Below are 14,127 nucleotides of genomic sequence, written 5' to 3'. Positions count from 1 at the left end.
AGGGAAGGATTTCTTTGGCCCCGCACCTCAGACGTTCATAGTCTGCCTGCCACACGGGTCAGCCAGCAAGTATGGTAAACACGTCCCCTGACCAGTCACCATAGAAGTTTCTAGAGGATTAAGACGGTGCAGCTGTGTTATCAATGACGTGATGACTATGCGATGAGAATGGGGACATCCCTGACGGTCGGAGGACCGACTGTCACTGGAGGAAGGCTGTTTGGCTTGTCTCCACTTCTGGAAGTTTCCATGTAGTCCGGCTGGATGGCAGCTCCAACTCTCCTTCCTTTCCTCAACCACGTCTTTCTGGACCACTTCTCCCCTGGTTTCACTTCCTGGCTTTCTGTCGCCTCCTCTCTCCTTACCGGTGGATCTGTCTTCCGTCTCCCTGCTGGGCTCCTTCTGTCAGCAGCATGCCTGATTCCCAGCCTCTATGGAATCTCTCCTCCCTGCCGGACAAAGTTGGGAATCACACCTGCCTCCTATGACTCTGTCTTCGCCACATAGATTATCCTCACGTGCTACCGTTTCAATGTGGTAAGGTGCATTCTGGTGATGCAGAGAAAGCCCCCACCCAACACTGCCATGGGGTTGATGGGGACTCATCTGGACCCTCTAGGACAGGGCAGAACCGCCCCTGGGGGTTTCTGAGACTGGAACTCTTTACAGGAGTAGAAAGCTCAGCCTTTCTCCTGATGCAGAGAGGGGTTAGCTCAATATCCCTGGGGCGGGGAAGTGATCATACACCTTGATTTCTAGCAGACCCATTCATGATGTCTTGGCATGCCAATGACCTTAGAATGTTGGGGGTAAAGGAATGAAGCTTTCTGGAAACGTTCTTTAAAAAGGAAGGAGAGAGAGAGAGAAAGAAAACATTCAGCTGTTGTATTTTGTTTGTTTTGCTTCTAAGAACGAGATTCGAAAGCTGGTCTACCTGAAACGTTACAAGATGATCGAGGCTTTCAACCTCCTGAAAGTCAAGGTGGGCACCGAGTTTGTGGTCAAGGAGGCCGAGTGGAGGCGGCTGACAAAGGTCGTGGTGCCAGACATCAGCAGCTCCCACCTGGAGCTCCTATTGAGGATCTCCGATGAGGGGCAGAAGGGATACGTGGGTAAGGAGCCTTGGCCCTCTAAAGTTCGTCTTGCTCGCGTGCTGCAAACTGGGCTGCCCCTGCAGGCTATGGGTCTAGCCAGCCCAAGCCTGTTTCGCTGGCTGTCAGGTTGACTCTGAGCCCCTGCAGCCCTGCGCTCCGGAGGACTTTCAATGCCCCAATTCTGGGAAGTGCCTCTCCAGGTCTTTCTTTTGAGGTACTCCTGGGTGGCCTCAAACCTCCAGCCTTTTGGCTAGCTGAAGTACTTTAAAAATATTTACCCCCTTACTCAAGCACTCCCTCAATGCATGAATACTTTCTTCTATTAAATTGCCATTCTATGATGCTCACCCTCCCGACACAACCACTGAAGCCAAAGCGGGTGAACAAGCAAATGTGGTGAAGAAAGCTGATGGTGCCCGGCTATCAAAAGAGACAGTGTCTGGGGTCTTAAAGGCTTGAAGGTAAACAAGCGGCCATCTAGCTCAGAAGCAATAAAGCCCACATGGAAGAACACACCAGCCTGTGTGATCACGAGGTGTCTAAGGGATCAGGTGTAAGGCATCATCAGAGCAAAAAAATCTTACCATAGTGAATGAAGGGGTAAGTGCAGAGTGGAGACCCAAAGCCCATTTGTTGGCCACTGCAGATCCCCTTGCAGAGGGGTCTAGGGGAGGAGATGAGTCAGTCAGGCTGCGATGTAGCACCGATGAAGGATACAGCTTTCCTCTAGTTCCAAAATGTTCCCCCCCCACCCCTCCACCCAACTATCATGATCCGAATTCTACCTTGCAAGTCTGGATAGAGCAGAGGATTTACACTGGTGCAGGTAGGAGCTGGAGGCACAGGGAATCCAGGGCGGATGATCCCTTCAGGACCAGGGGTGTGAGGAGCGATACTGGGAGGGTAGAGGGAGAGTGGGTTGGAAAGAGGGAACTGATTACAAGGCTCTACATGTGACCTCCTCCGTGGGGGATGGACAACAGAAAAGGGGGTGAAGGGAGACATCGGACAGGGCAAGATATGACAAAATAATAATTTATAAATTATCAAGGGCTCATGAGGGAGGGGCCAGCGGGGAAGGAGGGGGGAAAAAGAGGACCGGATGCAAAGGGCTTAAGTGGAGAGCAAATGTTTTGAGAATGATGAGGGCAAAGAATGTACAGATGTGCTTTATACAATTGATGTATGTATGGATTGTGTTAAGAGTTGTATGAGTCCCTAATAAAATGTTTTTTAAAAAATTTCCCCCCTAAATCATCCAATCAAAGTGTATTTAGGTACTTTCCGCTGGCAGTGAATCACACTGATCTAGAACAGGAGGAGGGTGTTGGGGTTCCCTTTGGAGCTCCTGCCCCCAAGCCCTGCCCTCGGGTGGGGTGTGCGGTGGCACTTTAGTGCAGAGTCTCCATCTGGTGTTGAGAACTCCTCTTTGATGTTTCACTGCCATGCCTACATGATTCCGACGTGGAAACCTTGAAGCACCTTTTGGCGGTTGTCAGGTGCCATCGAGTCCGTTCTGACTCACAGGACCCTCTGTCCGACCGAGCACAACACGGCCGGCGCTGCACCGCCCTCACTATTGTTCCTATGCTCTATCCCATTGTAGCCACGGGGCGATCCAGCTTGTCGAGGGCCGTCCCCTGTAACCTGCCCCTCCACTTCAGCAAGCATGATGCCCTTCCCCGGGCACTGGCTTCTCCTGATGACCCCCCCACCGTGTGTGAGACGAAGTCTTGCCATCCTGGCGTCCTTCCCCAGCACAGATTTGTGTGCTCTTTGGTCCGTCCTGGTGCCTTCCCTGTTCTTCACCAGCACCGCAATTCAGACGCATCCACTCTGCTTTCGTCTTCTTTCTTTAAGGTCCAGCTTTCACAGGCATATGAGGCAACTGAAAACTCCATGGCTTGAGTCAAGCGCACGTTAGTCCTTAAAGCCGTGGTTCTCAGCCTTCCTCATGCCACGACCCTTAATACAGTTCCTCATGTTGTGGTGACCCCTCCCCCAACCATAAAATCATGATCGCCTCTGAGGAGGGAAGTCGGGTGGGAAGCAGGTGGGAAGACGGTGGGAGCTGCTGAGTAGTGAAATCAGTCTTCAGACCTGAAGTAGCAGAGGGCCTGGGCGAGGCCAGTAGGGAGGCCTGGGGGATAGAAGGCTGGCTCTGCCACTCCCTGGCTTCTTGGCTTTGAGGCTTCAGACCTTCTTCTCTGACAGAAGGTCAGAGTTTGCCCCATCCTGTCCCAGTGGCCTTGAATTTCAGGTTGTTTTTTGCATTGCAGACAAAGCAAACTTCCTTCGCTTGGCTGACCTCCTCAACATCCAAGTGATCACCACAAGCGTCAGGAGGCATCCCCTGGAAGCCTGGATGCCGCATGCGTACAAGTCTTCCGGGAGCCTCTTCATCCAGAAGGTCGTTCAGCACAGGCAAGTCCCACCTGGTCGGGTTTCTCCCGGTGGCATCAAGCAGTTGTTGGTGCTTCATCCTGCGGCTGCAATCCCTCCCCCCGCTCATTGCTCGTGGTGTTTTCAAGAGATGCTCTGCTGGACTGTCAAAAGGGCAGGCTTCCGGAGGATGGTTGCTTCCGCAGTGTGTCCTAAGAGATTTCAGGGCAGGCAGATGTTCTCTCTGGGCCAGGGAAAGGGACCACTCCCCTCATTCCGGTGAGAGTCCAACCCCATCAGAGTCAATAAGAAGTCGAGATCCTGTTGACTGCGGGGTAAGAAGTCAGGAGCTGGTGCTCTTGGAAGGATTGTGAAGGAGGTCAGTTAACCATTTCTATACCGTCAGCTTTTATAGTGACTTGAGCAGGTCTCTTTACAAAAATATGAATCGATTCTCTTCCCAGGTGATCATTGTCCCTGGTGTGGGAGCTTGATTTTGAGCTATCGTAGCCTGGGACACCAGCACCAAAGGCTCATCTTCAGCCACGGTGGCCTCCTGCTTTCTTCGAACTCATCTTTTTTCGACGTTTATACAAGCAGATGGTTCAGCAGTCCTTGGAAGCCGTTCAGTCTATGAGGTCTCCCTGTCTGCCACCCACAGTTTTCAATTGATCAGAGCTTTTTATGTCTTGGTTCTTTGCCGTCAATGCAAGGAATTGGTGGGCTTCCCATGGTGGCCGTCTGAGCATCCACATGCGACACCCTGGGGTGTCCTGAGTGGACTCTAGCAGTGACAGCTTCACAGACAACGCTGGGGCAGCCATGTCCTCCAGGAGTCCCTGGAACCTGGGGAGGGCCACCTGAGCTCCCTGGCCTGCTCTAGAATAGAAGCGTCGAATGAGGCCACTTATCCTATATTTGTCTTTAGCCACATACACCTGGAGCTCTGGTGGTGTAGTGGTTACAAATTGGGCTATGATCTCCGTGGCCGGCAGTTCAAGAAAACTAGCTGGTCCGAGGAAGAAAGTCTGGGCTTTCTCCTCCTGTAAACAGGTGTAATCTTGGAAACCCACAGGGGGTTGCTGTGAGTCAGCATTGATTTGATAGCAGTGAGTTCGGTATTTGTTTTTTTACACCTGTAACTCCGTGACGGAGATGGAGATGCTAGCCCTCTGGCAGGCCCTGTGTACATTAGGGGTCAAGGCTTTGGGAAGCTTTCTTAAGGAAAACGTCTTAAACATTAGCTATATTAATTTGTCAGGGACCACGAAGTAGAGGTACAACTCTCTCTGTACTGCAAACCCTTTCTCTGTCCCCATCACTTGATTCTGCCTAAGCTTTCAACAGATTGCAGGTACTACACCCCCAGAGAGGAACCTGAGAAACCCACTGGGAAAACCTCAGTTCCGCCTGCTCCCCTCTCTCTGCCTTTGTTTTCTCTTGAAGGGCTGTGCCAGTGCCCTCCAGGAATATGTGAGTGAGTGTGAGTGAGTGAGAGAGTGAGTGTGTGAGTGTGTGTGTGAGTGAGTATGTGAATGTGTGTGAGTGAGTGAGTGTGTGAGTGAGAGTGAGAGAGTGAGTGAGTGTGTGTGTGTGAGTGAGTGCGTGTGTGTGAGTGAGTGAGTGCGTGAGTATGTGTTTGTGTGTGTGAGTGAGTGAGAGTGTGAGTGAGTGAGAGAGTGAGTGTGTGAGTGTGTGAGTGAGTGTGTGAGATTATGTGTGTGTGTGAGTGATTGAGAGAGTAAGTGAGTGAGTGTGTGTGTGTGTGTGTGTGTGTGTGTGTGTGTGTGTAGGGGAGGGGTCCTGCAGTCATCATGAGTCTAAGAAGAAGAGGAGCCAGGCTCTGAGCATGTCGCGTTCCTCTCACTGACATGCACGGTGACAGACTCTGTCTTTCCCCCTCGTCCCAGGATTTTCGTCTGGATTTACGATGCCATCATCCTCCTCAATGCCATCTTCATTGCTCTGGATGACAAGAAACCCCACATCTCCTATGCAGAATGGCTTTTCCTCTCCCTCTATGTGATTGAGATTCTCCTGAAACTGTACACGTATGAACCCAAAGCCTACTTTGGAAGGAAGCAGTTCTGGAACTGGTAAGCAGGTGGAGAGGGAGGAGAAGGCGGAGGGGGGCATCACAATGAGGGGAAGCGGGGTGTAGTTCTCCCAGCCCCATCTCCCTGCGTCTGAGGATGGCATCAGCATGAAAGCTGGGGTGAGAGACATCTGGTTTAGCCAAAGTGGTTACTCGTGAGAGGAGTGTGAACCCACCAGGTAAACTTAGACGCATCAATCACGGTCTCTTGGATTTGGAAAGGATCTTAATGTTTTAGACTCAGTGAGGCAATTCCTTCCATAGCTGCCTTGGCCTGCTTCCTGGTCTCCCTGTCAGAGAACTGGGTCAGTCTGCATGGCTGGACAACAAGCCGGATGGAAAGTTCTTCTTGGGCGGAATGGGGCTCTCTGTGGGCCTTCTCTTTCCCAGGCTACAGAATATTATCCCCACACTGCAACCAGCCAGCGCTGGGTGCTCCATGTGCAGTTCTACTGCGTGCCAATGTGTGCCAGGCACTGCAGGGAGCCAGCCCTGTCTTAAGTGAGGCACAGCTTATGTAGGGGAGTGGAGGTGTGCTCTGAAGGGGAGCCTGGTAGAGTTGTCAATTGGTTTCTAGTCTCTTGGGATAATTGTCAGAGGGAAAAGTAACAACTTGATGTTTTGTTTTGAGTTTAAAAGTCTTAATGTATTGAACTCAATTAATACTAAGAATACTGTGTGTTCTGAAAACCTGTCCGAATATTCTAACAAGTACCATATTGTTTATATACAACACACACACATAACTAGCGCATGCATGTGTATGACATGCATAGGAAACTAACATGCAACAGGGTTGCCTAGTTAGCAAAAACCACAGGTGCAGGCTTTTGGCCTAAACATAAGCTATGTGATTATTTTGGAAGGAATTTGAAGTGGATGTGAATTAACTGATTCCTTATAAATTCCCTTACGTGATTCATTGGCTCAGCCCAGGAAAGGTTGTTGATTTGTTCGAGCAGCACTTCTTGATTCGTACTTCTTGTCTGTAAATGACCTAACCCAGCTTTTATAACGTTTGTATATTTTTCACTGTGGTAAATAAATATGTGACAAATAGCTTGCCTTTCCAGCATTCTTCACGTGTAAAATTCTGGGACATCAGTTATGCTTTATCACGCAGTTCAACCATTCTTTCTTTATTGGTGGGTCATTGCTTTGTAAACGCTACTGAATTCGCAGTTGCCTCAGAATTCATGTTCTGAGCTTGACGGCCCTTTCCTTGACTCGTAACTGACTTGGCTTTCCCACTGTTAGGTTTGATACCCTGATCATCATTGCAGCCCTGGTGGCCACAGTGGCCAGTGCCACCATCCAGTCAGGTCAGTGCCCACCCCCTGGACTGAACTGGATCAGTGGTGTTTGTTGGGAAGTCACCGTTCCCCTCTGAGGTGTTCGGGGTTTCTGCCCATGAAAGTCCTGAAGCCAGGCCAACCTGGTTCACATTCCTGTACGTTAGACGTGTGATTTGTAGACGTCCATCAAACAAAGCACTCACCTGGCCACCTTCCTTCCAGAACTGGCCCTTGGCCTCAGGGATGACCTGGACATCTTAGACCCATGGCTCCCATCCAGGCCCTACCATAGCAGGTGTGCCTCTGCCTGATTCAACTGTACCCAGGAGCCAGGGGCACTCTCTGCAGTGTGCCCAGCCCTCCGCCCTCCTTCTACCCTGCCCGTATCCCCAACCCATGTAAGGACACTCCTTCCTGCTGATGGCAGGTCAAGTTTGGGCTAGAGCAGGCTTCATGTCATGGATCTGTGGAGTGACTGTGGGCGAGGACAGCTTGTTGGAGTACTTTCTTCTGTAGAACTGGATCCATATTCACTCTTCGCTGCTGATCTGAAGTCAGTGCCCACAGACCCACTCCTGGCCCTTGGCCTCTGGGGCTGCAGCAGAGGAGGGAGAGCAAGAAGCCTTTAGTAGCACCTGCACCTGCTCACCCAACTTGGCTTTGACTTACAGGGGCGGTTAGTGACTCCAGGCAGCGCTGGGTTCCTTCCTGCTCAGCACCGTTGCCCCATCCCTACAGTGAAGCCCAATCAGAGCCACCCTCCTGCTCTTGCTGTGACCTCCCGTAGTCGCTCCCCAGGGCAACCAGGGCTCCCAACGCCACTGCCAAGGGACAAGTCAGAGGATTCAGAACATGGGCTGTCCGACAAGTCTGTTCTCTTTCCAGCGAGAAAATACAACAGCCAGCAGATCCTGGATATTGTCCTGGTGTTGAGAATCCTCCGGCTCTTACGGGTCATCGTCAGCATTCAGAGGTAGGTACGGAGCCATGGGAAATTGCTGCCTTCAGGGGCCTGCCCACATTGGGGGCTGGTGGGAGGCACTTCTACCTTGACTATGGGCAGACCGAACTATGAGCCCAGAATGTGACTGCAGAGCAGGGGTTCTCAACCTTCCCAATGCGCGACCCTTTCATACACTTCCTCATGTGGTGGGGACCCCCCCCAACCATAAAATTATTTTCGTTGCTACTTCATAACTGTCAGTTTGCTACTGTGATCAATTGGGTGCCCCCTGTGAAAGGGTCATTCGATCTTCAAAGGGGTCTCGGCCCACAGGTTGAGAACCACTGGTATAGAGGAATGGGGCTCTCCGGGAAGGTCAGGGGAGGAGGGGGGAATCTGTGCAGATGGAGGAAGAGCATGCAGATGGCAGTTCCCCCGAGAGCAGGGGTTCTGTCCTCAGTCACGCTCATCCCTGTGACCCTGGCTCCCTTGGCCTGCGTAGATATGGTTCTGGTTGAATATCAGATGCTGTCACGGCAGCTGATGTTCCTGGGAAATAACTGCTGTCTGTGCTGTCGCATGAAACCCACCAAGCCACGCTGACATGGAGACCTGCATCAACCCTGGTTTACGGATGACGACCCCAGACTCAGAGGCTGAGCGACATTCTAACGTCAGAAACATACACATGCAGAGTAAACCCTGGAGTCTGACCCCTCAATCGAGATAGGCCCCACCCCCAGAACTGCGCAGTGGACTCTTCCATCAGAGGACTGGCCTGTTGTCAGAAAGCGTATAGGCCTCCAGGACCCCCTTAAAACCGTCTTGTTTTGGGGGGAAGAAGGTGAAGAAGGAAAGTAGAGGAGGCTAAGTCATTTTTCCGGCCTCACACCCATTCGTATTTTATTAGTGACACATGACACACACCGAGTCCCAAACCATGGAGTCAGTTCTGACTCCCGGTGGCCCCATGTGTGCAGGGCAGACCCACCCACTCGAGGGCTTTGAAGGCCTTTCAGAAGCAGAGTGCAGACTTTTCTTCCAAGGCCCCTCTGGACGTGTGGACACGGCCCACCTGGGGTCAGTGGTTGGACTCTAAACCATTCAGACCACCCAAGGTTTGCGGTTACCTTTCTTACACTGGGCAAGACGGCCCCGCTTGGATCTCTGGGAAACTACCAGTTAACTCATGCCCCAGTCTGCAGATGGAACACTTCTGACGTCGTAAAGGCTAATTACTGAACCATTAAAGCAGAGAATAGGGCTGGGGAGAGTGGGGTATTAAACGCAAGCATGCTGGTTGGCTGTCTTTTGCTTTACCTCGGATTCCTTGTTTTATTCTAGATTCCGGGTTATAGTGACCACCTTAATTAACATTGGCCCCACGATATTGACGTTTGGTGGACTTGTCTTGGTAAGTGCCTGCTCACAATACTAGTCTATGTGAAGTTAGTTTACTCTTCATAAGCCTTATTTTACGTCATGGAAAGCAAGGGGAACACATGTTTCAGTCAACTAGTGCTGCAGTAACAGAAATACCATAAGTGGGGCTTTCACAGGCAGAATTTAGTCTCACAGTTGAGGAGGCTAGAGGTCCACGTTCAGGGTTTTCTCTTTCTGTTGGCTCTTGGACCAACAACTGATGTGTACACACTAGTCTGTTAAGTGTGCAAGAGAATTATGATAAAGTTTGGAACGTTGTGAAAATTACCAACGTGTGACAGAGCGAGCACATGATGCTGAAACAGGGTACCGATTGACTGGTAGCAGCTGCCACAGACCTTCCATGTGCAAACAACACTATATCCGCCAGAAGCAATCAAACGAGGTGTGTCTGTCTCACCATGATAAGTTCAATGACTACAGAAGAATCAAAGTGGGCTCTCTGCCACCCGTTCTCCTCCTCCACACTCCTCTTTCCCAGTAACAAGCACCGTTCTTGCCATGCTTCCTCCAGATTTCCATGCACACAGTAAGCACATCACATCCATGCAGTAGCTAGTTTCTTCTTTACCCAAATGGGAGAACTCATGCAAAATGCTGTTACACAACCTTATTCTACTTCATGTTTCTTCACAGTTATGTGTTGGCCTTTGAGCTGCATGGTCGGCAGTCCCAAATCACCCAACTGCTCCGAGGGAGAAAGACGGGGCTTTCTACTCCAATAACCAGTTAAAGTCTGGAAAACTCACAAGAGGTTGCTATGAGTCAGCATTGACTTGATGGCAGCAAGTTTGATTTGGGGTCGTATGTTAAGGGTGAAATGAGCCTAACTTCCCACTCTACTGAGAAACTCCTGAGAGCTTTTATACTTTGTCATTGTCAGTAATATCCATTTATCATGATGTCCCATTATTAAAAACAAAAACTTAATTGGCATATAAGTCACCCATCATGTAATTCAAGTAGTTCAATCGTATTAGGAAGTCTCGTGCAATCATCACCACAATCAATTTCGGAACATTTCCTTCTTTCTTATAGTTATTGTCAGCTCCCCATCTCCTCCCATGTCCCTAGGTAATTATTCATCCAGCTACTGTCTCTATAGATTGACCTATACTGGATTTCATATACAGAAAAACATACAAAGCAAAATAAAAAAGAACCCAACGAGGATGACGTCCCCTTCTTGTATATGTATCTCCGTGTACTTCTGTCAGCGTGTCCGTCTGTCTGTCGGGTAGATTCCTGGGAGCAGAAGTCAGCCTGAGCCAGCAGGGAAGAGGGGGTGTTGCTAGCTGCTGTGGCGTTGACTCTGTTCAGTAGGGTTTGCACGATGGCGATCCAATGGCTGGTTTTCTGAAATAGTTCATTGAGTCCTTTCAGTTCGTCCTAGCATGAGAGCATCTCTCCAGCCTCCATGGTGAGACACGCAGGGCTTGCATGGTGCATTCACGGCACAACAATCAAGCCCAGGCTCCCTACATGGAAGGTGTGCATTTGGCCACGGAACTCCCATGGTATCCCTGAGTGCCACAGCTGGTCAAGCAACCACCATTCCCTGAAAGGCTGGCGATTTGATTGACAGAACAAAGGCCTGGTAGTTCTACTTCTCAAAAACCATCCATTGAAAACTCTGCCTTGATCTTCTCGGGGTCACCATGGATTGTTGACTCGGCCATGGGAAAATTTGGGTAGATGCCGCTCGACGGCTTTCCAACAGGTGGGCTTCCATGGTGATGCCAGCAGCAGAGTTTGGTGCCATCTGCTTGGTGGCACTCCTCACGCTGGGTTCCACCCAATTGACAGGAGGGAAATGGCATTTGGTTGTCTTGACAAGCATTCCTTTAGTTATTAGTGAGACTGAGCATCCTTGCTTCTTTGGGCCACTCATGCTTATCTTTTGATCTATGAGTATCAGCTACTCATTTTCTTAGATCCTTCATTTATTCATTTTAGTTTTAGATGATTTGTAGCTTCTAAGGAAATAGGACTCAGTTGTTGCATGGTAAGGACGAACAGGGCCAGGCAAGGCTTTGTTCTGTTGTACTTTATACGTCAGTTGGTCGTGAGTCAGAGCTGCCTCCATGACACCTAGCAACAAGCTGTGAAAAGAGGAGTTCTTTTTCGTTGTCTGGCCCTGGTTGGCTGACATAAAGGGTGACTTTGTTTTGTTTGGCTGGCTTTCTACCAACTGCCATTGAGCCCATTCGGACTCTCAGTGCCCCCACGGGACAGGCAGAGGTGCCCCTGCAGGTTTCTGAGAAAGTAAGGGACAGGCAGAGGTGCCCCTGCAGGTTTCTGAGAAAGTAACTCTGGGACATCAGAGAGCCTCGTCTTCCTCCTGGGGAGCAGCAGGGGGATTCCAGCCACTCACCTTACTGTTAGCAGCCCAGCGTGTGTCCCACTATGCCCCCGGAGCTCCTTGGTTGACTGTAATGAAGTTTTACATTTTATAGCTTTAGGTTTTATGTCATGTGGAGCAAGGTTAGTTTCCACCCATTTTACTGCTGGTGGTTTTATTTATTTATTTGTTTTGGGCATTTTAAACCTTCAGTACCTTTGGAATTTATTTTGGCGTCAAGAATTTGGGCGTTTTTAGAGCCAAGGATTAAACTTTTTATTTCGTATGGAGCATTTAGCCCGTTGACTTGCTAGCAGCTATTATTTCTGACTCTGGAGGTGAAGTCCAGGGGCTGTCAGTGTGTGGTTCAGTTAGCTGGCCCTCTGTCCTTCCACGGGCAGCTCAGGCTTCTCTCACAAACTGACAAAGGGACCAGCTCTTTCTGTCCCCCTTCCCGGAGCCGCGCTGACCTCCTGGCCGGGGAAGGTAACTTCCGTCAGCTCTCTGATGGAGGGCATTCAGACCTTGACCTGCTACAGACCTGAAACGAGGGCAGACCCACGCCCGGGGAGCTCGGCTCTTGTGCTTGCTCCTTGGCCTTCAATTTGGCAGCCTTGTGTGGCCACTGACGGCTGGGTGTTGCCCTAGGTGGTCTACTATACATTTGCGATCATTGGCATGGAGGTGTTCCAGGGCAAAGTCCGCTTCTTCGACTCCAATGTCACCACTCCGGATGCTCTGGTCTGTGGGAACCCAGCCTTGAAAGACGCAGCCTTCGCCCGCCACAGGTACTGCAAGAACAACTTCAATGACCTTGCCGCCTCCTTCGTGGTACTCATGGAGCTCACCGTGGTCAACCAGTGGCACAATATCCTTTTGGGGAAGGCGCTAAGATTCACAGAGGGCTGTCTGTCCCAAGTGTGGGGACCGGGGAACGTGGGCAGGGGCTCCCAGCGGGACTATTAAACGGTGGTACCTTTGAGCCCTGCGGGCACCTTTCCTCACGGTGGGGCGGGTTCCTTAGCTACGCACTCATTGCGGAAGGCTTTGCCCTGGTGACCCATCCGACGGCAAAGCTCTACTTCATCTTCTTCCACATCGTCGTTGTCATCCTCATTGTTAAGTAAGTTGACTCCTGCCCGGTGAGAATGTTTTCATCTCCATTTCTGCCTCCCTCCTACCATGTCTCTGGTCCCATCCCGGCATCGACTGGGGGTGTATCACATTTTCCCTACCGGATGCCGGGTCCCTGGAGGGCGAAGTGATCTATGTTTGCTCACACGCGTGTTTTCCATCGTGCCCACCAGCATCTTGCACATCCGCATAGCATGCACACCTTTGCTTGAATGGGAAGGAACTTGGGGTCCCGGCCAGGCTCCCCCTCTTCCTTCCCCACAGAGATTCAATCCTCTCCAGACCATCCGTGCCACACTGCCAAACACGGTCTGCCTAGATCTCTCCCGCGCCTGGGCCTCAGTAGCACCCAGGGTGTTTCCATGTTCTGGACCAGGTAGAAAGGAACCACGCCGCCTGGAACCTTCTCTTCAGTGGTTCCAGCTCGGTGCTGCCCTTTCTTCCGTGGGATGAGCCAGGAATCTTTGAAAACCGCTCTCTCAGCCCTCAACGTGCCTGCGTCACCAGCGGCAGCGGGGTCGCTTCTCTCAGTATTTTCATAGCTTTCATCCTGGAGGCGTTTTTCGTGGCCTACTCGCTGGACAAGAGTGACATCGAGACGGCCATCGAGAGGAAGATCCAGGAGCTCGGAGTGGGCGTCCAGGAGTGAGTAGTGCGCTGTCTCAGCTTCCCCCTCCCCTGGCCCCCGACTCTGAGCGCAGTAATGTGCACGTCCGTGAATGCCTAGAGCACCCTGCCCAATCCCAGGGACCCACCCTGCCACATGAGCACGCCCTGCGCCTGGCTGGGAGGCCACGTGCGGGTGTGGCTAGGTGGCCTGACCTGGCTCGTGTGTGTGTCCTTCAAGGGAAGAGGTGCAGGGCGCGGATCTCATCGACCACACGGACACCAACGACAGTTGCTTTAATGAGGACGAGCGGGACCGGAAAAGGAAGGCCTTGAAAGGGTCGTACTTCCGGATCGCATCAAAAAGTAAGTTTCAGCCCAACGCAAGACCGAATGCGGTACCAGACAGATGTTCCCCTACACCACGGTGTTAGGCCGGCTCGTCTACAGAAACAAGCCAGTGACACCCATCCAAGTCTCAGAGCGAGCTTTCTATCAAGCGACTTTACATCCAGAAGGCAAGCCCAGCACAGACAACTCAAGTCCGCAGGACTGATGTGAGCCGGCCTGCCGCAGCCTCTCCCAGCTGCAGGCTGATCACGCAGAGAGGGGGAGCGGGAAGCAGGGAGATCACAGGCTGGCTGGTGCTGAGTCTTGGGGATCCAAGGTTGGTGGAAACATGGCCCCACGCGGGGCCACCCCAGGAGGCAGACACAGAGTCTCAGTGAAGTCCCAGGAGGAGGAAGGTGAAGAAAGAGAGAGAGAGAGAGAGAGAGAGAGAGAGAGAGAGAGAG

At 51.3% G+C, this 14,127-nt stretch overlaps 1 protein-coding gene across 1 annotated transcript in view; it reads left to right on the top strand.

Moving 5' to 3' along the window:
• LOC142461342 (two pore channel protein 2-like) overlaps positions 1 to 14,127 on the top strand; it is a 47,967-nt gene that overhangs the window by 30,873 nt on the left and 2,967 nt on the right. The window contains exons 9-18 of the mRNA XM_075563146.1: positions 911 to 1,112; positions 3,374 to 3,518; positions 5,387 to 5,572; positions 6,829 to 6,893; positions 7,752 to 7,839; positions 9,154 to 9,223; positions 12,242 to 12,461; positions 12,626 to 12,716; positions 13,259 to 13,372; positions 13,575 to 13,699. Coding sequence (XP_075419261.1) covers positions 911 to 1,112; positions 3,374 to 3,518; positions 5,387 to 5,572; positions 6,829 to 6,893; positions 7,752 to 7,839; positions 9,154 to 9,223; positions 12,242 to 12,461; positions 12,626 to 12,716; positions 13,259 to 13,372; positions 13,575 to 13,699 — 1,306 coding nt within the window. The remainder of the gene's footprint in view (positions 1 to 910; positions 1,113 to 3,373; positions 3,519 to 5,386; positions 5,573 to 6,828; positions 6,894 to 7,751; positions 7,840 to 9,153; positions 9,224 to 12,241; positions 12,462 to 12,625; positions 12,717 to 13,258; positions 13,373 to 13,574; positions 13,700 to 14,127) is intronic.

This window comes from Tenrec ecaudatus, chromosome 11 (genome assembly GCF_050624435.1).
Source record: "Tenrec ecaudatus isolate mTenEca1 chromosome 11, mTenEca1.hap1, whole genome shotgun sequence".
NCBI classification, from domain to species: Eukaryota; Metazoa; Chordata; class Mammalia; order Afrosoricida; family Tenrecidae; genus Tenrec; species Tenrec ecaudatus.
The sequence above is the reverse complement of the archived record's forward strand: the minus strand, read 5'-3'. Positions and strand labels throughout refer to the sequence as shown.